We start from the raw sequence: 27137 nt of genomic DNA, 5'->3' as shown, positions 1-27137 counted from the left end.
AGCATTTCCTGAAGACTTAGATACTACTGTAAATTTAGGACTATGGAAAATAAAAATCTTTCTAAGATTTACTATACCAAGGTACTAAGTCCCAGTTATATCGAGAGAGATAGACTTGGACACATTTAGCTCTACCGTGTCATAAGCCTTTTAAAATACAATAGTCAAATTACACATACACCATTGATATACCAAACTATCACGTCCCATGTAACTTAGCTATAGAAGACAGTGCGCCAAAATTTCATTATATATTTTTTATTTTTAGTATTTGTTATTATAGGACCCATAGAATTAAATTCCTTGTAAATTTAATCTCTGTTTGTCTTTTACCACGCAATAAATAAAGCGAAAAACGTAAGAAAATATTGGTTTCTTGTATTTTAAAGTTAGTTTTTCTTTAGTAGATATTTGTTGTTATAGCGGCCACCGATGTATAACATACTCTGTAAAAATTTCAAGTATCTATCTATAACGGTTCATGAGGTAGAGCTCTGATACAGTGAGATGGACAGACAGCGAAAGCGGTTCCGTTTTTACCCATTGACTACGTAACGCTAAAAATTACGAAACTTAAGAGTATTTTGTTTAGTTTGACTGAGTTATAGAAGTGTGAACATACCCTTATACCCTGCGCGGTGATCCGCGATCTCTTAACTCGCTCTGACAATTTATCTTCTTTCCATTTTCACATCTTGAGCTGCATTTATATCTACAAACATTTAACGTGTAGGTAAGACGGACCTGTCAAAATATATAGAAAATCTAGTGGTGCCCGCGGCTTCACCCGCATTTTAAAGCTCAACAGGCTCAACAACTTTGCTAAATATCATCACTTGATCAAATGTATAGTTTCCGATTCTATAAGTACTTACGAATTAAAAATTAATTAAAAAAACCTTTTCCCACGGACTAAATTGTGAATCTAAACCATTCTCAAGTCCCCTTGTACACACACAACAAATTTCATCAAAATCAGTCCAGTCGTTTAGGAGGAATTGAGTGACATACACACGCACATAAGAAATATATATATAAAGATATGATTTTATCTGACACGACACGTTCAATGTTTGTGGATAATTATTTCTTAAGCGCACATAAATACTAAATGTTCATATAACTATATTAAATTGTAAGCGCACTAAATGTAAATATTACAGACAAAATATTAGTAAAATAAACTATTTTGATTTTTTTCATAAGAGGGTTTAGAAGCTATAAGCATATAAAGCAATATTAGACATAGAATAGGTATAAACTTCGGATATGAATTTTATTCACGCTAAGATCGTTTAAATGATTAATAATAAGAAAAATGTGAACTTCAAATGCGATTTGTCACATGTATCAAAAGTTTACAAACAATAAATCACATCTAACCAGATGAAATTAGCGTTTAAACGGTATGAACGGAGAACTTCGGTCGGGTATCACAAACTAAGAGTAATATAACATAAACTGGGGCAAACGCTAAAACGGAGATGATGTTGGCATCGGAAGCGCAAACGAACTAGTGGGAATCGAGGCGAGCTAACGTGAATAGCAGAGGGGAAACATGGGGAAACAATGGAAACGAAAATCGACGTGGACACCCACAACGTGAACACATGTTAGATTCCAGCTTAGGTGTTTGACAGGAATTCCATTTGCGCGGTGCGACCGAGGTAATTAAAAACGCTCTATTGTGGTGTTTCTGTTATACTTGTATCTACAGACTTATACATGGCATCACAAAATGATGACTTTCTATAAAATGCATATAATGGTAGATGAATCGAATTAGGTACAACCTTCAGTCCTTCACCCGTTCCTTTAAAGTATGACACCTATTTTTAACCGAATTCCCAAAGAAGAGAGATTATATATTATATATATATATATATATATATATATTACCTGTCAAACAATCAACAATCAAACACCATTGTATGGCTAGTTTCACAGGGGGTTCCATTTCGTGGAAAATTGAAAATTTTTGTCAGCTTTCCTGGACGATTGAAATAATCTGATTTCTTATAAAGTCGAATAACTTGAATATTTCTTAACTTATATTTTCTTTTTTGCATTTCAATACACAATGACATATTTAGTTGGATAACGACGTAAACAGCGTGTCCAATATGAGCGCCGACTTCAGAAATATGTACTAAACCAACCTTTATTTTTATTATTTTTTACTTTGTAGTGTAATAGGAGTCGGTTGTATTTTTATGTTATATTATTTATATGTCTGTGATCTAGTACCTATTTTATGGTGACGATTCGCATGGCTGAGTAGTCATCACACCGGGCTAACGTGTAGAGGGTTCCGGGTTCGATCCCCGGCCAGACAAACACCTAAATTATGAATTAAGACATACATATGTTTTGAATCTAGATATTTGTGTATTCGTCCTTGTGTGTGTCCATATCACAACACAGGAAGTCCTAGTGTGGGGCTGTGAGTGTGTCTTCTTTTTTATATGCACTTGTTATATTTTTTAACATACTGTATATTGTATGAATAACTTTTGATATTAAAATAATGGATAAGTTATCCCTTCTAAAATAGTAATAAGAGAAGTTATTTTGAAAAAAACTGTATTAATCTATCTTATAATGTCTCCTATAAGAATCAAACTTCTGTTTCGTCGTTAATTCAAGTGCTAATTATCTTTTAACACACACTACATTTAACACGGCGTGCCTGGGAGTCGAATGTCGGACCGAGCCCGAAGCTTCTATTTTAAATATACTTCAAATAAATGATTTAAAGTTTTTCTCTTAATCTTACTAAAGCATTTATCTACCCAACATCAGTCCCTAAAGCTCGTAAAAAAGGAAAAGTAGCTACATTATTTGATCTACAGACCACAGTACGTATGTGCTTAATCTAATTACACGCACACAGCTTAAGCGGGAAAATGGACTGGTTCGCCTCAATCAGAATGAATGTTGACGGTAGCTGGATCTTTACTGGCTTTACGCCCGTCGGTAATACTGAAACTTATCCCAATTTTTACAAACTAAAGTTCGAATTTTAACAATTATTGCCTCAAAAATGTATTTGTTTGCTATTGGAAAATGTCGAATTCTGGTGGGCAAAAATTGGCAAAACTTGTAGGAATTTATTCTTATTTACGTAATTGACAAAATTGTAAGTATTAAAAACTTGGTATAAACATTTATTCCGCGTGGTATTACAAGAACTTATTCGCCTATTTCGCTATTTTAAACGTCCTCAATATGTATCTCGTGAATAAAGCGCTGGCATTTTAAAATTGAACACCAGTATTGAAGTTTACAAGACCTTAACTTAAATGCAAAGTCCGGTTATCCTTGGCTACTTGGCCACCAATGAAATAGCAATGTCTGCGGATACGGAGACAAGAATACAAAGGCAATACTAGTACAGTTTATTGAAAATTGTTGCGCACAACAGCGTAATTTGTCCCATAAATTTTATCGGTTTACCAACTATTTTATACGTTGAAAATAGTGAACAGTTGTGTTATTACAATGTTTTGTGTAAGTTGCGATCACGTTCCGAGCAGTTGGCCACGCATGCGTGCAAAACATGCACAAAACCAAAGAAATTAACGCCAAAGTGGGCATTGTCACCTATGTATAATAATGGGAGAAATTTAACACCATTGTTCCCCTTCCCGTCGGAAAATTATATATACATATCATCACAAACGCTTCGATCACTTTCACTGATGTACTTGCAACGTAACTGTTTAGAACTAAATCAAAATATGTTGAAATACATACTACTTTCGGCTATCCTTCTTCATTTTTGTGAACCTAACGACGTTAAGCCTTCCTCAAATGTTTTGAGTGGAAGAGGTGCATTAGGCAGCGTTTCATTTCCAAAATGGAACAGGAATTATGCGAATTTCAAAAAAGCACATCAAGATATTCAAAAACCAGAGTCCCGATTTTGGCCGCCTGCCCAAAAGGAAAGTAGGTGTAAGTAATATTTCAAAACATTTATTATTCTACTCGTATTTTGGTAAATTTTATCTACGTTTAAATGTAGCTTTTACGTTTATGCACGTTTTAATGCAGATTTTCCGGGAACTTGATACAATTTACGAGAAGATCTTGTTAAATTTAATCTAAACTAGAAATCCAAACATATTGACACTTCTTGTTTGTTTAATAGCATAAGCGATTTTACGAACTATAGGTTTTTATCTAGCGCCTCTTCAAATATATTGCGATTGCTTTATTTTTAAAAGAGTATTGTGTACCTATTCTTTGTATCGTTTTGCCTTTCTGAGAGGATTTCTTACTAAAGTCTGGGATAAGACATCTGTACACTTACCATGAGTTTTTACGTTTTGACAAATATGACTGTTTTGGTATTTGTTTGCGTATTGGCCCATACAATTTCCAAGTTCTGACACAATCCGCTAGGGGCGCTGATTGGAAATTATATGAGCAAATACGTAAACAAATACCAAAACAGTCATGTTTGTCAAAACGTAAAAACTCATGGTAAGGGTACTGTACCGCTAAGACGTTCAAGCTTAAGCCTCAATGCATCTGTACCCGACCTAATGGATCCCAAAACAATTTTGTCAGTAATACGACATTCAAATTGTTATAAACACGCTTACATCATTTCGAACAAATCAAAGATTAAGTAAGCAACTCGCCTTTAATTTAAAACACAGTTTCCGTAAGCTGCAACGCCACTCCTTACCTAAAAACAATTTAAGCCGCTGCTGAGTTTTGGTTTGAAAGATGTAATGTGGTAACAATTCAGGCTATTAGAACCAGAGTAGCCTAACTACAAAATGCACATACACATACACATGATTTACAATATGAAGACAAGTAAAAGTGTGTAAAATTTTTAAATTACGAAAATACAGATATGTCAAAAGTCATAGAAATCCAGTTGGGCCACTCTTAGCCACTTCCAGCTTAGCCGTCAGTGACACCACTGCATCTATCTCTGACCTCAAATATCACTTTCATCCTACTTGATGTCAGCCACAGATGGTTAATGATATATCAGGGTTGATTATGAATAACCATGTGCAAAAATTGTCACCGATTATCAGGTGGACTGCATACTTGTTAGCTACGTCTACAATTAAAAAAACAGCATTTTATTATTTTGCCTAGTACAAGTTATATCATAACTGCTTAGTGCTTATGCTATATTATTAGATTGTATAATAAACATTTTATGCAATCATCGAACACCTATACATTTATTGTCTATTTTCAGTTCTATCCCTATTCACGGTGGTAACTTTCCCCAACGGTGGATGCGCAGGAGCCTCTGGGGACAACGGGACATGTATGACGTCACGGGAGTGTTCCTCTCGTGGCGGCTCTGCAAACGGCTACTGCGCTAATGGGTTCGGACTATGTTGTATATGTAAGTTGTTACTATCATGGATACGAACGTCTTTGAAGGTGGTAGAACCTCCGGCAGCACCACCGCTACACTAATTTCAGCCCAACAACACTAGTGTGACCTAATAACTTTAGTATTAAGTGCGAAGCGCTGCTTTGGTCAGGTTTGAAGGGTGTGGTAAGGGAGATATACTTTTCGAGGCATTCTAGCTAAGTCTTCAGGGATAGCGGCACGTCTGTGGCCGACCTCAGGTAGGAATCTAATTTCATCTGGGTTTGATTACAGAAGCTCATGGGCGGCAGTAGCCACTTACCATCAAATGGACTATATGCTCGTCTACTCCTATATTACCAAAAAATATATGCATTTTAAACATTTCTTCTAAGCAAACAACCAATAGATGAAGATAAATATTACTGAATGGGACGTGGGGACGCGCAACACATTTCCATCGTAGAAAAAATATGTGTTACGTCAGCCCGTGGAATATCGTCCCACAATCAAACTCTCTATACTCTGTTCTTTTCTTCAAACATGCCAAAGTACAACTGCAATAACTGGTTTTATATGCCTTATGATTGGTTTAGTTCTAGCCAGAAAGACAAGTATTTTTCAGAATGCTTGCTTCAAAATCGATGAATTTTCAAATAAACTTTCAACCCCTATTTAACGACCATAAGGGTTGATTTTCCAAAACCTGCTATAAGTGTTCTATTATTTTTAACCAGAAAGCCAAACACCAATCTTCACAGACTTATACTCGATTCGACGGAATTTTATACAAACTATTTTCCAAATTTCATGGTTCTAGCTTCAGTTACTGTACTGAGTACAGAGAGAGATCGATAGTGTTGAAAGTAAATAAAAGCTTAAAAGTAAAATATAGAAAAAGTTATTTAAGTAAGACATTCAAAGTGTTATTTGACTTATCAATTCAATAATTCTTCCCGGTAAGTTAACTGATATACCATATTTAGCAACAGAACTCCAACGTAATTACCAATACTAAGGAAAGGGATATCCTTTCAGCCAAATTTAGGATAGTTACAATTAATTAACACCACACGATAATGCGTGAATGGGAAACCCACATCTACATAATGATGTGTAGACCTTATTTGTAAGGCCGTGGCACTAACAGCCCAATAAATCATTAGTAGACTACAACCTTCCCTTTATCTACTGGAATGCTTTTCGATACTTTGTCTAAAGTGTAGCCAATGCAATAATTTCTTAAATGAACCCTTTGATAAGTATGATAGATACTTCACCACCTTGTGATTGGATGAAGCTACCAAACGCTGATATGTCAGTTATTTGTTGAATTCTAACAAAAAAAAACATATGTATAAAAATGTACGTATAAATAACAACTACTACATAATTTATGCAATAAATAAATAAGTATTTTAAATATTTTAGCACGGAGACCGTGTCAAATTTTTATTTACGCAATAATTTCAATTCTCAAAACTGGTTACACTTGCTTGTTAGGAGAGATCTATCTATGTATTTTGCTTGTCTAAGAATCAACCTAAGAATACCTGTGAACTAAACTCAGATAATAATGCTGGATAATCGATTTTATTTTTTATGATGTTGAACACAAAATTCAATAGATTTTGAAAAAAATCTCATAATAGAATCATTTTTTTGTTACATCAGTAGTTACGCTTGTATCTAATACACTATTGTAAAAATAATTCTCTCAACAGTTATGACGTCATGCGGAAGCAGTACTTCGGAAAACGGCACGTACTTCGTCAACTCCGGATATCCGAACTCGTACGATGGGACTGGCTCCTGTGACCTCACCGTCGTCAAGGCGCACCCTGACGTTTGTCAGATAAGGTAAACAAGTTCTCACAACAGACAACTATAACCCAGCCACAGAACTGACATCCAAATTCATAATTTAGATGTCTGTCTGGCCGAGGATCGAATACGGAACATTTTGCGCGACTGACCGATATGTCAACCGCTCTACCACGCGGGTAGTCAAACGTTAGATGAATCAAACTGATTAATTATAAATTAATTAACAGAATATAATTAATTGACCTATCAGCTTGATTATGCCTTTGATAAGGCAAACACTATGACCATTACTTGCATTGCATTGCATTATAATTATATCTAGATATGTATGCAACTGGCTATTATCTAGCTAAAACGCTCAGAGCGAATCCCAAACACGTATCGATGTATTCGCGAAATATATATAGCAATTACTATTTTTATAACGGTGCAACACAAACAATACGGAAACTACATAATTGATAGTTCCTAAAAATGTTTAATTGTCCCACATTAGTGATAGGTGGTAATAATATTGTCGCCACAACAACAATTAAACAAATTAGAAAGCTCTACCAATGATTAGATCACCCCTCTAATAAGTTAAGTGCACGGTGACATACACGCCTCTATGTAATAACCGGGCAAAACATACCCTTAGGCCGTCCTTCCACCCTGTCTACCGAGTTAATAGGCTTATACCCGTGAGATTGGCAAACACGCCAATAACGACAATATGCTAGAATCCATAAATTCCACACAAGTGCCGATAATATAAATAGAATAATTAAAGGCCGAAACCAAATTTAATCCAGGATAGCTTATTGTAAAGGTCGTCGTCGTCTACCCGTTACTGTCCTACTGTTGAGCACGGGTCTCTCTTCAGAATGACAAGAGTTACGCCATAGTCCGCCGCGCTGGCCAAGTGGTATTGGTAGACTTCATATATCTTTCCGAACTGTTTTTATTAAGGATCTAATAGGTATTCAGGTTTCCTCACGATGTTTTCCTTTACTGTTAAAGCAAGTGATAATTAAGTTTTAAAACGCACATTGAAAAATCTGAAATGTATGCCTGGGATTGGAACCTCGGATCCCTAAATCGACAGGCGAAATTCCAGCCACTAAGCTATCACTGTTATCAGGGCAATATCAATGCAGAAATAAAGCGCATGTCCACCTATTGACATCGCAGCAATGGTGTAGTAATGTAATTAAAGAGAGCCTTTCCCAGCTTATTAAAGGTGGTAAAACCCTTTGTGGTTCGAATTTGACGGCACCACCGCCATACCTATTCCTGCCTAATAACAGTAGTTTTAAGTACTGCTGTGTTCTAGTTTGAAGGGTGTGGTAAGGGAGACGTACTTTTTCTATGCATTCCAGCTTCGTCCGCAGGGGTAGCTCATCTGTGGCCGACCTCAGGTGGGAATCTGGCCTTGTCTGAGGTTGATTGTTAACATCCACGGGCGGCAGTAGCCACTTACCATCAGGTGCACTGCATGCTCGTCCGCTACTTCTGAATTACATATATTTTGTATAGCTCGTCTCTGTTGAATCTAGGTTGGACTTCGATCGCTTCGTGATAGCAGGCCCAGAACAGATGAACCACGTGTGCAATCAGGACCAGTTCATCGTGTCCGGAGGCAACCCAGTGCCAGCCATCTGCGGAACAAACCAGGGCGGTCACAGTTGAGTACCACATTATTACAAGGTTTATTTAAAGGGCCTTGGTAGTTCATATGCGACAATCAAATCTTTCAATTGAATTTTAATTTTTAAATAATTGAACCCCAAATGATTGAGCCGAAATTTTACACACACTTTTGGTTGGGATGGCAAGCTAGTAGTAAATTTATTCTGTATTAGGACACCCCAAAATAGCGATTATTTATGCACCTATATGATATGGGTATCAAATTTATCTATACGTTTCTTGTAAAAAATATAAAAACCAAAAAAACTGACTAAAATACTAGTTTAAGAGTTTTTAATATTTTACTTGCTTGTTCCAATCGAAGTGTTTTAAATTACAGTACCATTAGTACGAGTTTTTACGTTTGCTCGAAAACGTTCAACGTTTACGAATTCGCTAGATACTAAAGCGCTTCCGTGGACCGTATCGGAACTAATATTCCGCAGTAAAATTTAAAAAAACAAAACTATAACGCTATGAAAATTAAATTAAAAATGTAAAAAAAATGCATTCTATTTATATTTGTAAAATTGAATGTCGTTACAATTGACTATTCAGTTTTTTTTTTAATTCATAATGCGAAATTTTAGTTCAGATAAGGGCCACGGGAGCGCTGTGTGAGCGAATTCGTACAGGACATTATTACGGTTTGTTTCGGTATTTATTATTTATTTGTTCAAATATGAAAAAAATCGCCGAACAAACATAAAAAAAATATATATATACGGTCGAATTGAGAAACGTCCTCCTTTTTTGAAGTCGGTTAAAAATAGGAATAAAGTGTTTTTCATTCTAATGTATAATCTATACTTATAATAAATCTGTAGAGAGGTCAATTCTGTACATGAAATATATTTCCAAAAATAAGTACCAGGCGGTGATTAGGAATCGATACTGATGCCAAAAATGCAATCAGTAAATTTTTTGTCTGTCTGTCTGTTTGTCGGTCTGTCTGTCTGTCTGTCTGTCTGTCGGTCTGTCTGTCTGTCTGTCCGTATAACCGTTATAGAAACAAAAACTACTTGACGGATTTTAACGAAACTTGGTACAATTATTTTTCATACTCCTGAGCTGGTTATTGCTTTTCATCATGCTACAATCAATAGAAGCAGAGCAGTGATGGGAAATGTTGGGAAAACGGGAGAAGTTACTCCATTTTTTAAGCTTTCATCGCGTGTGAAACCTTAATGGTTAAAGTTGGTAAGTGGCTACTGGCGCACATGGACATCCGTAATCAACCCTAGATAGGATTAGATATTCCTGAGAACTAAGCTGAAACCGCCTCGAATAAGTATGTCTCCCTTATCACACCCTCCAAACCAGAACACAGCAGTGCTTAACACTGCTGTTATGAGGCAGAAAAAGGTGTGGCGGTGGTGCCGCCGGAGTCATACCGTAAAGGGATCTACCACCTTTAAAGACAGATTGGTACCCTATGGGCGGCACTGCCGCTCTAAGCAAACAAACCGCTACTTAAGAGAATAATAACAGACAATTTCAAATATCATTGAATCAATATATTTTGAACATCTCAAGTATTCTCAATATATACCCCTAACATAAATATTGAAACATGTGGAACAAATTTTGGTCTTATTAAAAATGTGGCAGAGTTGAAAATGGCACTTGAAAAATCGTATGGTTTAGTAAGATTAATAAAAACATCATAAGGACTTAAGCAATTAGGGTTCCATTAGTTTTATTTTTATAGGGTCTCAATTATTTAATGGGTACTTAAGTAAGTTGACGATTTGTTGCACTTATCAACCCATTACTGTCCCACTGCTGGGCACGGGTCTCCTCTCAGAGTAGGTTTAGGCCATGGTCCACCGCGCTGGCCAAGTGCGTATTGGTAGACTTCACACACCTTTGAGAACTTTTTTAATAAATACTCTTCAATCGTGTCGGTTTTCTCATGTTTTACTTCATTCTAACAAGCAATAATTAATTAATACGAGTATAACTTTGAAAAATGGTAGCCTGAGATTCAAACCTTGGACCTCCCGATTAAGAGGCCGAGTTTCAACCACTGTTATAGTTGGGGAGCCCAACAGGGGATTTCGGGAGTGTCTCGAGCGCGTCAGACTAAGATGGGAGATACCTTACACCCTGTAGAGTATCCTAAACCATAATTGAGCTTTCTATGTCAGGGGGTTTGCGGAATCAAAAAATCGATTACTGGACATGCTCGAGCGTGGTCAATTTTATTTTTAATATAAAGGAAATAATGTTAGAAAACGGGAAACATAATCTGCCGATTACCACACGTCGAAGTAGTGAAAAAAAGTCATTTTGAAAAAAAAAACATCCTGTATTATTAGGCTATCTGATAGTGACACTTGGGAATCCTTGGGAAGTAATGATGCATCACAAACTAAAGGAAAAGGCTCATTTTTAGGAAAATACATTATTCTTCATACAGTCTCATACAATTTTTTTTTATCAAATCGTCAGAATAAGAAATCCCTCCGCTGAATCGAAAAATATTATATACTTTTTCTTCATTCTAATGTCTATTCTAGACAATCGTGTAGGTCCCAATGACGCTCGAGATCCAACACATTTAGCATTGTTAGCTCCCCTACCATACTACATATGTATAACAATAAAATATTTAGAGGTAATGTACTGAGTCAACGCATTGAGTTTTAAATTTTAATCTTTAAATAAAACTAAATTTAGAATACGTCATCATCATCAACCCATCACTATCCCACTGCTGGGCACGGGTCTTCTCAGAATGAGAAGGATAAGGACAGTCTACCGCGCCGGCCAAGGGCGAATTGGTACACTATCAGGTGGACATGTAGTCCAACTGATGGTAAGTGGTAAGTGGCCCCTTACCATCAGATGGACTACATGCTCGCCTGCTACTCCTGTATAATAAAGATACTTATAAAATAGAGATAATATAGGCAATTTTTCAGGTTACTATGTATTATATGTGTACAACATTTTCGCAACCATTTTCAACGTTCCCGTGGTGTAGCGGTTATCACGTGTGCTTCACACGCACAAGGTCCCCGGTTCGATCCCGGGCGGGAACATACCTTGTATCATTTTCATTTAATTTTAAAACATTTAAACATGAATTAATTTTACTAATTGTTGTTTTTATATTATTAGATTTTTTTAATAAACGATTACAATGTTTTCAAATACTTTTATATTAAAATAAAATAATCATGAATTTACATATCGATATTTATGCAGTAAAATACCGTAAAATTTTGAATTTTGAAATAGGTAAAATATTATTTGAGAAATTAGTAGGTACTCAAAGGGTAAAAATGGAACTCTATTACTAAGACTCCGCCTTCTGTCCGACTATCACAGAGATATATCTCATGCACCGTAATAAATAGAAACATGAATTTTTAACAGAATATGTAGAATGGTGGCTACTATAACAACAAATAAAAAACAAATAAAAAAGACTTAAAAATAAAATAATAATAAAAATAAATATAGTTCAAAAAACTAAAAACACGCTTTTATGATAAAATCAACTAAAAAGTAGAAAATTATTCTATTTCATCCTTTCATACATGCAGGGTAAGATAAGGATGTATGTTGATCTCTTTCTACTGAAAAACGGAGTTACTCACTGACAAACATACAAGTGAAGCTAATATAAAGCGTGTAAAAATACAAGTAACCTATATCTTTCACCATAAAGGTAGAAAGTTCAGTTTTTAAAATCCTTACTAATTTAATTATTTAATTATTATAATATTATAAATCCGAAAGTAACTCTGTCTGTCTGTCTGGTTGTCTCTTCTTCACGCCTAAACCACTGAACTGATTTTAATGAAACTTTGTATAAAGGTAGTCTGACACCCGAGAAAGGACATAGGATAGTTTTTATCTCGGAAATCCCACGGGAACTAGGGATGGCGATCTAAGATCGATTAATGGGAGAATCGATCTTTTGGACCCAAAACATCGATTATTTAATCGATATTAGTAAGGATTGAATCGTAAACTATGCATTTGATCAAGTGATGATCTTTAGCAAAGTTGAAGGTACGAATTTACAGTTTTATGTATGTTAGTATGTTATATTATATTCTTTTAAACGCGGGCGAAGCCGCGGGTAAAAATTCGTGTAATAATAATTTCTCTGTCCATTGATGTTTGACTGAAAAAATTTTAGCACTTAAAACATTAAAATGCTACTATGTTCTACGCAAAAATTAACAGATGTAAATGTCCTGAATTATTGTAATATAGGTATGTAGCACAAATAAATGACTTTAACACACGACATAGCACGGCATACAAACAGTTAATAAATATGCTGATTTTCATGACGTGTAACCTATATTGGTAATTTCGTTGAGCCTGCTTTAAAATTCTACATAAATTAAACTCCACAATGAACCGACGCTCCATCGGGCACGACGTATACTGTACCGTGCTAATTAAAGTTTGACACCTTCATAAAATACGTATACACGAACAATATTGAGTTACAACAGCGCTATTGTGGTAAACAATGAAACTTTGATGCTGGAGTGCACTGAAATTTGCTCTAAACTACCTTTGCCCGCGGCTTTGCTTGCATTCAGAGGTTTTATCTATAATATCTATGCCCCGTGGATGTTCCTTTTTCGAGTTCCGTACCCACATGGTAAACGGAACTCTATTACTAGACCTCTGCTGTCCATCTGTTCGTCTGTCACATGACTCAATCTCCAGTACCGTTATACGAGTAGATAGACACTTGAAATTTATTACAGCGTATGTAGGTATATGGTAGCCGCTATAACAACAAATACGGTATACAAGAAACCGCTATTTTTCGACGTTTTTCGCTTTATCTACTCAACCGTAATAGGTACACACTTCATTTTTGACGATGCATGTACTTTAAGGGCTCCTATAATAACAAAAAAGAATAATAACTGGTGGTACGGAACCTCCCCGGCGCAAAATGATTGGCCAAGTTCGCCTTGCACTTGGCCAATTATTTTCGGGATAAAATGACCTTTTCTGAACCTCTGACAACGTGCACAAAATTTTATAACAATTGCTTATGTAGTTAAAGCGTCAAAATGTAAGAAACAAACAAACGAACGAACAAACAAAGTTACATTCGCATTTCGCATAATGTGGTTTAGGATAGGATAACCAGGGTTCACAATGCATATCCGTCGTGGCACACGTCGTCCATGGTATACGTCGGGCGGGCTCCAGCGTGTTACGCTCAATTGTTATTCTATGGTGTTACGACAGGAAAACTGAAAATTACAAACAATTATAGTACAAACGTAAAGCCTATTATAAAAATTCTGATTATATTGATGATAAAACAGCTTGGGACTGATCAATAACAAAATTATTAATTAATTAAGAAAATGTCAAAGTGTAGCGTATCTTGCTGAACAAACTTCTTTTATAGATAAATGTAAAGCAAGATACTGGAGCTAATGCTTTATTAATTATATGTAAAAATAATGGCATTAAAAAAAGAGAATAATTATTATTAAAAAAAAAGACAAACCCGCTGAGTTTCTTACCGAATCTTCTCAGTAGAGGTCGCGTTCCGATCCGGTAGTAGTTTAAGAAAAATATTGTACCTGACAATTTGTAAGTGCCGTCGTTGGCCTATACAAAATAAATATATTTCATTTCATTTCATTTCAATTAGTGACAATCAAACAATTGCGAAGCTGGACTTCGCTAATCTATCTAGAGAGATGTGTGCAAGCGAGTGTTTCTCACGAGTACATTACCAAAATGCAATTTAGATACAGCACTTAGCTAAAAAGCTTTTAAGTGACGGCTTTTCGCTTTAAAGTGTGCATTCTTCTTTTATAAGGCAGAACACTTCATTATACTGTGAGGAAAAATAAAAGTATAGGGCGACATATACGACATACACGTTCGTTTTTATAACATCGGTGTTCGACAGACGTAGTCACAGCCTCGACAACGCAGCATAAACGTTTTTTTTTGTAATGAACGTCTATGTTCTTGTCCTAAAAACGTCAGCACTGAACTCCTGTACCCTTACCAAGAGTTTTTACGTTTTGACAAATATGACTGTTTATATTTACAGACATATTATTTCTAAGTTCTGACACAATCCGCTAGAGGCGCTGATTGGAAATTGTGTGGGCAAATACGTAAACAAATACCAAAACAGTCATATTTGTCAAAACGTAAAAACTCTTGGAAAGGGTACTGAACTCCTAATGTACATAATTACGGGTATTTCTATGAAAAACTACAAATATTTTCACTTTTAATATTTATCAATAATTTTTCAATTTCTCCACATAGAAGCATGAAAGCAAATTTAAATTACTATTTGAATTTCATAAAAGCTCACTACAAAGTTCTCAAGCTTGCGGTCTAAACAGATTTAGTACAACAACGTTCTACTTACGTTGTTTTGATGAGCTTATACAGTCTCTGTTGAGTTGCAGTAAGTTCTGAAACTTAACTTGTTATCAACAGGAAAGCTGTCAGCTTCAATAAAGCTTACTTTGTGCATAGTCTCTTCAATGAATGGGAGGTTTATGAATTTATATAAAACTAGCTTTTGCCCGCTGCTTCGCTCGCTGTCGGATTTTAATTACAGCAATTGTTCATCAATTAATAATCCAGGACTCTTCAAATCAAGAGTTACTTCTAGGCAAGCGTGGCATATCTTAGGCCTTATCAACGCTTACCATCAGGCGACATCGAGGCCAAGCGCGTGCCTATCCACTAATAATAAAATTAACAAAATGGTGAACGACTCCTTAAAATTTATTTGTATTTATATTCGGAAGCGATTCTTGTCTTCTTCTGAACCCCTGACAACGTGTACAAAATGGCACGACAATAATGGTGATGTATTTAAAGACCAGCAAAGAAACAAAAAACTCACATTTGGATTTATTATATTTGTAAGGCCTAGTTAAGATTAGATAATTAGCCTACTGGTTTAAAAGTTGGCCTCTCAATCAGGTGGTCCAAAAATAGATTCCCAGGTATTTTTTTTAAACACGACTATTAATGTGCATATCAGATATCAATTACCACTTGCATTTACGGTTCAGCAAAATATCGTGAGGAAATCAATAAATACTCTTTAGAGAAGTTTAAAAGACTCAAAAGAGAATCGACGACGAGATATCTGACCCGTGCCCAGCAGTGGGACAGATATGGATTGACGACGACTCGAATTTTTCTTGTCGATTCAGTGAATATACGAAATAATTAGGAATAGTTCACCTGTTAATTTTCAACTTAATTAACAGAGAGTTCACTGAACGTGCACGTTAATAAAATAACAACATCAACGGTGGTTGATGTGGTTATTTTATTAACGTGGATTGCATTTAAATTGTTTTGTTTTTGTTGACAATGGTTTTATCTGTGTAAAACCAACACAGTTAATGAATATGCTTCGGTTCAATATTTGAAATTAAGGTTGCGATGCATCGAGAACCCGTTTGAGCTTTGCGTTAAAAATAACGATAACAATAACTTTGATCATAACAATTCAGTGTAGTGCCAATTTATTTGTAATTTTCGGCATTTGTCTGACTATCACCCTTCGATCACTAATAAGAACAAGATACACAATCAGCGACAAAAAAACGGTGCGACGAAAAGAGCACCCAAAAAGACATTTGGGTGCACAAACCTGTCAAAGTGATAGCTTATGACAGCTAGCTTATGTCGTAAAAATTTATTGCTTTTGGTAAGCAGTTTTTAACACCTTTAAATAATAGTGATAAGGTTGATTTTGCATTAATTTTAGAGTCTGTCGCTTAGAATTTTATAAACACGTTTGACGCCACTTTTGAAGTTCATTTTTGTATGGGATTGTGTATCTAGTTCTTATTTGTGATTGAAGCTATCACCACAATTTTTAGACGACGTTGACAGATACGGAAGTTCACAAAAACAATAAGGGTGGGTTGCACAATGTGCCGTTTACGTTAACAGTTAATTAGTTGCACCATATAAGTTGAGATAACCCTAGAAAGCTAATCATATTTTTTCAACGCATACGCTATACATTAGTCGATACGACTAACGTAACTTAAAAAGTATGTTAATTAAAATAAAATTATTCGTTCATTAATTTAGACTATGGTGCTTAAGTAATTTTATGAAAATAATGAAAAGAGCATATATTTAATTAATATTTTTAATAAAAATTACAAAAACATGTTATCCTGCTTTTTCATGAAATCTAGTTATGTAATCATAAAACCTCTTGAAAAATATTTATTTTTATGTGAATGTAAGAATGTTATACTTTTTTCATTAAGTAAAACATAAAACTTTGAAAAAATAGATTATATAAAAAAGTAAAATCACTTTGTAACAATTGACACACATTTCAAGTTTGTGTTCTCCACATATGTTTTTTCGTCACTTTTTACATCGAGACTTTGTCGTCCGATGTTTTTCATATATAAAAAACGAACATATCTTCTTTTTTTTTAGGGTTCCGTACCCAAAGGGTAAAAACGGAACCCTATTCATAACTATGACAACTAGGACAGCGGAGCTGTCTGTCCGCCTATCATAAGGTTTTATCTCTTGAACCATAATAGATAGACACTTAATTTTTACAGAGTATATATAACAGTGGCCGCTGTATAAGTGTATATTAAAAAAAAACAGAAAAAAGTTTGAAAACGAGGGAATACAAGAAACCGCTATTTTTCGACGTCTTTCGCTTTATCTATTGATTCAGTTCAAATTTTCACATTTTTTACTTCTATGGCTACTATCATAACAAACACTAAAAATATAAAATAGATGGAAATTTGGTGGTACGAAACCCTTCGTGTTCGACACGCACTTGGCCTATAAATAATACCTAGGTCTTGACGTGACAACTTTCAACTTCTCTGCACAAAGTGTCCACAGAACTGTCTGTTTTGTGGTTTTCTTCATGTAAAATACGTTCGATTATTACTTTTTATCACTTTAGAAGACGGTTTAGAAGTCATTTTTACACCGAAAATAAATAATAAATGCTTTCATATCAAAAGAAACAGCTAGAACTTAGGTTTAGGTTTGATTACAGATGTCCATGGGCTGCAGTAGCCACTTACCATCAGGTGGACTGCATACTCGTCTGCCACTACTATATTATAAAAAAATCTATAAATGAATATATTTAAATGAGATTTACTCTCCCTTTTGTCCCAGTGTCTTTTAGATATCGTGTCGGTGTCGTGTCGTATCGTCGCAGTGAAGAAGAAGTTATTCACAGCCTATTGTTTGATATAACCATATTTTGTACAGTGTACATAGACGCTGGCATCGGAACCACAAACCCGGTGAAGCTCACCTTTGTTACCAGCGGGAACGCGTTCGACAGATCGTGGAAAGTGAAGGTGACCCAGATACCATGCAGCACCATATATAAAGGTAATATTTTGTTCTTCTTTTCAGCAGAGATAACATAATTGTTGAAACTCTGCTTCTCAAGAATGGTTCAAATTCTAGGCACGCACTAATATTACTTCAAATTGACGTGATTATTAGAAATTAATTATCGCTTGCTTTAACAGTGAAGGAAATAATCGTAAAAAAAGCTGCATATCTAAGAGATCTTTTAAAAAAAGAAATTTTCAAGGGTATATTGAATGTACCAATACGCACTTGGTATGCGCGGTGGACTATGGCCTAATCCTTCTCATTCTGAAAGGAGACCCGTGACAGTAGTGGCACAGAAAGGGGTTGACGGTGATTTTGTTTCTCTTGTATAAGACTGAAGCAAACGTGGCTGCCCCCGCGTGATGGTAAGTGGTCATTGTCGCATATACATACAGATATATATGTATAACCAACTATACATCGAACATTGCACCTGAAGGTGATCACAGATGCGTTGTCATTGGACAAATGGTTCATATATCCGTTTGCAAGCATCCACACTCTTTTCGAAACGTAGGAACTGCTTATGTGGCTGTAATAACCTCTGGAAATGGACTTCTGGAACGGAAATGTTAATAAAGGTCTAGAACTTCTGGAGTCTAACTACATATATTGTAAAAAATGTAAAGTTTATCGCATTAATAACAGTACGAGAAAGCTACTCAAACGTAAAAATTACAAACCAATTATTGTTCTTTAACAGCTAACATTTGCTTTTAAGTTCTAAATGTAGGTACAGCACAGTTTAATTCACCGCTAGATCCGATAACGTCGGCCAGTCGACCATTATCAGTTTATACGAATCGATAAAACTGTCACGAAAGTATCAATCAACCCCTAATTACAGCACTATAGTGTTTTTTCCGTAGTAATTGTGACAAATGTCGCTTAGTACCACATTTTTTTGGTTATATCAAGTTTTTCTACATGTAATAGAATTCATTTATTCTATTCTACTACTAACGATTAGATTGAACGAATACAATAAAATGAGTGCCATATAAAATTTTCTTAGTTCGTATTTCCGTTTCCAACCAATTAATTATCCATCCGATTTATCAGGGGTTAGGATATTTCACCACACCTAAATTGGAATTACTAAGTTCGAATGTTGACTTAGAACCCTTCAAACACCCAATAGTGCTATACTGGCGCTATACCGTAGAAATGAGTGTGACGGTGATTCTTACAGAAGTGTCTTACCATCTTTCATTAAAATCCATATCTATAAAATCTCCAAATCTCTATAAAATTATGAGAATGAGTTTATTTCAATTATTTACTAGTAAAAATTAGAGTACGATATTCGTATCGTACTCTAATTTATTAGCAATAATTCGTTATTGCTTAAAAAATTAGAGTAGAGTAGTAGTTTTTTAAGCAATAACGAATTATTGCTAATAAATTAGAGTACGATACGAAAATCGTACTCTAATTTTTACTAGTAAATAATTGAAATAAACTCATTCTCATAATTTTATAGAGATTTGTACAATAACTTGCATCAAACAAATTGCCGCTCAAGTTAGTCTGCCTGCTATTATTCAACTGTAGGAGAACTTTCGTCTATAGCTCATTCAATGTTAATCTAGTTTGAGAGACTATAATCCGATTTGAGAGGCTGAGTTGTTTGAATGGATCGAGTCTTGAGTAGTGCAACGGAGACCTCAGAATTGTAACCAGAATTGTAACCTAACGATAAGCGAAAATTTAACTAAGAAGCTGGAAGCTCTTCAAACAATACGCTTTTCTACTGCTTAGAATTTGAAGTTAGTTAATTCTATTTCCCATCTAGTTGTTAGATAATGGACTTACTGAAATGTCTTTGAAATTTCAAAACTGTGTTTCCCCAATGGTGAAGAAAATCTTGCCGTGAAATCCATAAGCTGAGTTCCGTTCAAAATAGTTCCTTAACGTGGTTTATGCCCTTAACATTTCTCTATTAGACTGCCCCATGTTATTATAGAAAAGTAGTAGAATCAGTATGGTACAGCCAAAGTACGAACGCCTCACCTATTTCTAGTGTGCAAAAGTTCCCGCGTTTACATAGTAAGGTGTGGAAACCGGCTAACATACATGTGCGTTCCCCAGAAGGACTGACTGAACGACTAGTAAGACGGATGCGCGACCGGCTTTAAGTAGAACTCCCTTCTCAATACGATTGATAGAAAATTCCATGGGTATCTCAGATGTCTATGGGCAGTGGTCTCTACGTACAGGAGTACTGCATCAGGAGAGTCAGGAGTACTGCATCTCATCTTGCTCGTATGCCATTGCAATCTTGTAATAAAAATTGTATGTATGTGTCAGCTGATGAAGGTTGTCTTCAATACTACACCGGGGTCTCCGGCCAGCTCCGGTCGTTCAACTACGATCCAGTCTCCGGTCTCCAGCTCAGTAACCAGGACTACGGGATCTGCATACGGATGGAGAGAAATTTCTGCGGAATACAATACACTGCTTGTCCTGACTCAGGTAAAAAAATGTGAAGAGATTTTGTAATCTCGTGCTTTTTATAAAAATAATGTTGTTTTAAATTATAATGTCATCTTTTACAACCTTTAACTTGTTTCAATAAAATAAGTTATCCAAAATGGCGGCATATATGTACAGCTTCACAGGTTCTTTATTTTTGAGCGGGAAAAAATTACCAAATCTATTTTGGTTTACATTATCAAATCTTAAAATGTTCAAACCATTTTTTTTTTCAAAAATACAATCACGAAATATCTTTATAGGATTCAGTAGTACCCAACATTGAGAATAATTACAGCATGCATTACCTTCCAATCTTATTATTGTTTCAGTCAATAACCGTTCCCGTGCATTCACAATAAGCGGGAATAGCAATGGACCCGTAAACTCCATGATCGGGTCAGGTGCTGGTCCAAATAATTGTGCCAATGATTGGCTGTTGGTGCCATGCGCAGCCAACGTTGGCCGAATACAACCTGCGCAAGCGCTATGCACGGATAGGATTTGCGGAGGGACTTTCTCCGCGGATCTGTCTATGCAAGCGTCAGCTGTGTTAAGTAAGTTTATTTCTCTTTTATATAAAAGTTTCATAAAAAGATTTGTTTCCAGCTTATGGTGGGTAATGTTTATCGTGCATATGTATGATTGTATGTGTCATTCTTTGGCATCCCCTGCAGCCCAAACGGTTAGGTAAGTTTTAACATACACATGAGGTGTACCAGTACTTGGATTTTGTCCTAAGTGTGGAAGTGACTATATTTGTAAGCAGTCAGATTAATTTCTTTAACCGACTTCAAAAAGGAGGTGGTTATCAATTCGGCCGGTATCTTTTTTTATGTATGTACACGAATTACTCTGCCCTTAGTGGACCGATTTCAATAATTCTTTTTTTATTGTATAGAGACGAGCTGGAAGTTGGTCCATTTGGTTGGTTAATATATTTCGTTGGATAACGATGTAAACAGCGTGTCTAATATCAGCGCCGACTTCAGAAATATAAACTAAACCAACATATATTTTAATTATTTTTTACTTTGTAGTGACATAGAAGTCGGTTGTATTTTTTTGTAATTTTTTTTTGTAATAATTATCTATTAACTTTTCTACTTATACTTAAGACGTTATAAAAGTTATTCTTAAGGATATCAAATTCAGCTCGAACGAAACTTGAATTATCGCCGCAAATTTCGGTTACTTTAAGTACTTACTTACGAAGGTTTTTCTAACTTACCAAAACATATAAAACTACAAAAACATATATTTTGGATAAAATAAAGTAAGTATTAAATAATCATTACCTAGCAGAAATTGTTCCAAAAATCTCCATTCATTAAAGGCTCCATTCGCTAAAAACGAATGGCCACAATGTTGACTAAGTAATAGGATGTTTGCCAAAATAATTTGGCGGCGTAATTAAATGCAATGAATATGTTTTCCTAGAGCCACGATGGTATAACAGGTATGCACTTCCTTTATATAATTTTCATAAACGTTACAAAGTTACGTAACAAAGTTTATTAGTTTCATTTATTTACAGTTATTGCATATTTTATGATGAGTACTGAAAGTTGTATGTCAATTAAAACGAACCCTATATTCATATTACTTACAAAGATATTGTTTTATATGTATAAAGGCACAATCTGTTTGAAACGAATAAGAACCAATTAAAATAATAAATCCCACAAATATAGAGGCTATAGAGACTTTTTCGTAATAAACGTCCGGAACATACAAATTTCCCAGTTATTTCCCACAGAGAGATACATTGTAACTATTACTCCATAGGAATGTTTCCATTTGCATTTTATTGTTTAAGCGGAACATGAGAATAAATTAATCTCGTCATAGTGTCATTTCGCTCCCGACTGCCTGTGTTTACTCTTCACCCCTCTCACCTAAGACCTCCAGATAATATTTGTAGGATGTAACATAGGCTAGCTATGTTAGTACCTATAATAATTTACTTACGCATGCCATCGCCTCAATTTCAAAGATAACAAACACACATATACGCTTAATGTTGTGTGTGTAATACCCCTGAGTAGCCATTTAGTGATGTTTGAATGATGTCTTTATTGTAACAGACTTACACTTAGCTTAACCTAACTTATATAACTAGGGGTCTTACGCATTTATGTGGTTCGTGACGTATGCACGCATATACACACATCACTGTTAAAAGAACACACACGAAAGCGCATGCACGCATGCCCACAATCATTCGCGCACGAATACATTATAGACAAAGTGACAAAATGCCGATAATTAACTTTACGATAAACATAAGAAGCGAATTGTTACTTAAGAGATTTCTGGCCAACCTCAGGTAGGAATCTAATCTTATCTGGGGTTAATTACAGATGTCCATGGGCATCACTAGCCACTTGTCATTAGTTTTGCAGATTCGTATATTGTAAAAAAGTAAAATAACTTGTGAAACAGCAACAACTGTGTATTAAGTACACGTAATATATATCGTGACGTGTCCTTAAGGGAATAATAAATGGAAACTAATTAAAACGCACAGTATTTCACATCGTTACGGCTTAATATAGTTCAGTATCCCCGGTGACCTCACGTAATTAAATTTATACGAGGGATGGTCAAGTCACTTCCACCGCACACCCCTAAATTACTACGTTATTACCACACCCTTTTTGCACTTAGTTAAATGCTTTAAAAGAATTTCATGTTAATGTACATACATGCATTTACCATTACATGATGGTAAATGCATGATAGTAATGCATGGGACTTGTAATGTAAAGTAAAGATTGCTTTATCGAAAGTTAAACTGGTTTTGAGGGAATTGGGCAAATTAACAGTAATTTTTTAAGTAAAATCTTCTTCAGCAGCGTTGTGCCGTTTTTGTGATGGGTAAAAAATATTAGCAGTAATAGCCTAGTGGTTAAGAAACTCGGTCTCTCGATCGAGGGGTCCGAGGTTCAAATCCTAGGCGTATTAGAAATTAATTATCACTTGCTAGACGGTGAAGGAAAACATCGTGAGGAAACCTGCATACTTGAGAGATTTATAAAAAAAAATCTCAAAGAAATGTGAAGTCCACCAATACGCACTTGGCCAGCGCGGTGGACTATGGCCTAATCCTTCTCATTATGAGAGGAGACCCGTGCCCAGCAGTGGGACAGTAATGGGTTGGTGATGAAAAAATATTAAGCTCGCGTTAGGATAACGTGCCTGAACTGAAAATCGCCATCCGTAGTCACCATAAAAATATGTAAATGACACCGGACAAACTGACACCAGTTTTCTATATTTTTTTACAGGTACAGTGAAGCCTTTTCGCCTCTGGTTTCACGCTGACAATGTAGAAGCTCCCACCGATATCGACAACAGAGGATTTTGCCTCAACTACGTGCAGCAGCCCTGCACTAATAATGTTATTTAATAGCTATTAGCCATGATTTTATATTGTTTTTGTAAAATAAAGAATTTATGAATAAACGGTTTATTTATATGTCGTCTGATATTTTTGTTAAATTCTTAATTGAAGAAACATCAACTTATTTACAGAATAAATTGTACCTACATATAGACTTTTTTATTTATTTATACTTGATTTTACCGTAAACTGTAGATTGTGTAACATATACTAAACAATGACTACATAATTCAAATGTGTTGTACCGAAAGTTATCCCTCACATTCACAGACACACATAACTTTAAGCCTTCGACAATCGTCGTCAACCTATAATTGCCCCACTGTCAAACTATAATTGTCCCACTGTCAACCTATTATTGTCCCACTGTCATCCTCTCAGAGTGAGACGTTAAGGCCATAGTCGACCGCGCTGACCAAGTGCGAATTGATAGACTTCACACAACCTTGAAAACATTTTTATTAGAAATCTCAGGCGTGTAGGTTTCATCGCGATGTCTTCCTTCACCGTTTAAGCAACTGACAATTTAACCCGCACATAACTTTGAAAAGATCAGAGGTGTGTTTTTTTATAGTATAGGAGTAGCAGACGAGCATGCAGTCCACCTGATGGAAAGTGGCTACTGCCGCCCATGGACATCTGTAATCAACCCCAGATAGGATTAGAAATTTCCTACCTGAGGTCGGCCACAGATGCGCTGCTGCTAGACCCCTAAGGACTAAGCTGGAACGCCTCTGATAAGTATAACTCCCTTACCACACCCTTACCACACCTCAAAACGGAACACAGCAGCGCCTAACACAGCTGTTATCAGATAGAAATAGGTGTGGCGGTGGCGCCGCCGGAGTCAAACCACAAATGGTTCTACCATCTTCAAAATATTCACCTTCATGTGCCTAGGATTTGAACCCTGGACCACCCGAATAATTGCCGTATCTACCACTATGCTATCACTGCTTTTAGCAATATTTTTCTCCAATTATTTAGCAAACTGGAAGCTCACTTGGAGCATGACGTGAACGCCCATACCGTGTCGATCGGAACGGGTCAGTGATAAAGCAAACAGTTAACTTTGACAGTTTCGTAGAACGTATCTATTTTTCCAAAAAAAACTTGGTACACACTCCCTTCGTTTTAGGGGTCCGTACTCAAAGGATAGGAAACGGGAGCCTACTACTAATAGACGTAGGCCTCTATCCGTAGGGCTCTATCCCTTGAACCGTAATATGTATGAGTATGTGTAACGGCGGCTGCTATAGCAAAACATCTTGAAAAATCAAATTTAATCAAATCGGTTTTTTTTTTAATAAAAATAGATTCTTTACAGAGTACTTTTTGAATGTAAATACAACTACCACCACTTCACAAGGTGTTTCGTTGTGGAAAAGAAGCGGCGAAAGAAACGCCATAACACACATCTTTTAAAAAAATGTCTTTTACAATGTTAAACTTAACCTAATGGTACCTAATGGAGCTGGAACTACTTCAAACCACACCGTTTCGTCAGTCAAATAATCACTTAGTTTATAGTACGCTTTTTTACATAGCGTTTGTTTAACGACATATTTGAACTTTTTTCTGTGAGATTCAAAATGTGGTCGGGTATTTTATTGTAGTAGCGAATACAGTTACCCATGAAAGATATAGCCACCTTGCCACCATAATCTATGTTTAGGAATTGCTAATTTATTTCTATTTCTAGTAATAAAGTTATGGTGGTTACTATTTTTTTCAAACATCAGTGTGTTTTCTTATAAACATAATATTTTCATAGATGTATTGACTATGTACCGTCAATATATTAATAGTGGGAAACAGTTCTCTCAGGGACTCACCACGTCGCAGACTATATATTGACCTTACTGTGGTAAATAAATGGGGATCGCCATCATCATGCTGTGGCTTATATGATTACAAAGACGAAAAATAAGAAATAAACGAAATTTGGTGGTACGGAACCCAATTGTATATCTATTCGCTCTTGGCCAATTATTCTACAGATCACCTATTTCACCTACAAGCAAAATTGTTCTATAAACTTCAGCGTAGCAAACAAACACCGTTTTCCACTAAATTAACCTTTTGTTAGTAAAATGGTCGAACAGAAGTCCTATACATATTACAATTTTTTTAAGGTGGTAGAACCCTTTGTCATTCGACTCCGGCGGCACCACCGCCACACCTATTTCTACCTAATAACAGCAGTGTTGTGTTCCACTGCAGGCATTGCTGTGTTCCGGTTTGAAGGGTGTGGTAAGGGAGACAGACTTTTCCGAGGCGTTCCAGCTTAGTCCTCAGGGGTAGCGGCGCATCTGTGGCCGACCTTAGGTAGACATATCTAATCCTATCTGGGGTTGATTACAGATGTCCATGCGCGGCAGTAGCACTACCATCAGACGAACTGCATGCTCGTCTGCTACTCCAATATTATAAAAAAATAGGACAATACTATTAATATGTAAAGATAGATGATTGCTGCCTACTAAAGTACTAATACTGATTACTATTTATTGCTAATGCTGTTTATGTACAATATATTTATCGATAATAAAATACGAGACCGATTTTTATGACAAATAATTTGGCGCAACACAGAATTGTTATATTATATGTCCATCGTCAAAGTTATTGTTATGGTTAACTTTAATCGAAAGTTTAAACGGGCCTTCTGTGCCACCACTCTCTTAGCTAACCTATTACGAATTTGCTCTATCGAGAATGAGATATGACATTCTTAACAAACGAACTGTCGCCATCAGACATATGCATTCAAGTTATCATAGATTTAGCACATCAGTGTAAGTGGGTCTGTCCCATATAGCTACAGTTGTGTTCCGTCGCAGACCCCGGAGTTCTCTAAGAAGCGATGAGGACGGCCACCGGGGGGTTTTAGTGCATAAAAATCTCACATAACCCGACGTCGCTCCACGTCGTCGGGTTTCGCCCTCGAAAAATAAAGGTCTGTCACATATTCAACGTGCATATGTTCGATCAATGGAACATGCTCTC

At 35.8% G+C, this 27137-nt stretch overlaps 1 protein-coding gene and 1 non-coding gene across 2 annotated transcripts in view; both read left to right on the top strand.

The window, feature by feature from the left end:
- Window positions 1-2922: 2922 nt before the first annotated feature.
- Window positions 2923-27137, top strand: part of LOC140743453 (band 7 protein AGAP004871) — a 65040-nt gene continuing 40825 nt past the window's right edge. Inside the window, exons 1-8 of the mRNA XM_073074738.1 lie at window positions 2923-3954; window positions 5228-5380; window positions 7075-7210; window positions 8716-8843; window positions 18113-18238; window positions 20558-20722; window positions 21055-21279; window positions 24013-24084. Coding sequence (XP_072930839.1) covers window positions 3606-3954; window positions 5228-5380; window positions 7075-7210; window positions 8716-8843; window positions 18113-18238; window positions 20558-20722; window positions 21055-21279; window positions 24013-24084 — 1354 coding nt within the window. The 5' untranslated portion in view covers window positions 2923-3605. The remainder of the gene's footprint in view (window positions 3955-5227; window positions 5381-7074; window positions 7211-8715; window positions 8844-18112; window positions 18239-20557; window positions 20723-21054; window positions 21280-24012; window positions 24085-27137) is intronic.
- On the top strand, window positions 11823-11895 carry TRNAV-CAC (transfer RNA valine (anticodon CAC)). The gene has a single exon. It is a non-coding gene; the product is annotated as a tRNA-Val (tRNA).

Source organism: Epargyreus clarus, unplaced genomic scaffold (assembly GCF_041222505.1).
Source record: "Epargyreus clarus isolate Ecla_fem2 unplaced genomic scaffold, WU_Ecla_fem_2.2 ptg000007l, whole genome shotgun sequence".
In the NCBI taxonomy this organism is placed as follows: Eukaryota; Metazoa; Arthropoda; class Insecta; order Lepidoptera; family Hesperiidae; genus Epargyreus; species Epargyreus clarus.
Note: the sequence above shows the minus strand (reverse complement) of the source record. Positions and strands in the feature narration are given on the sequence as shown.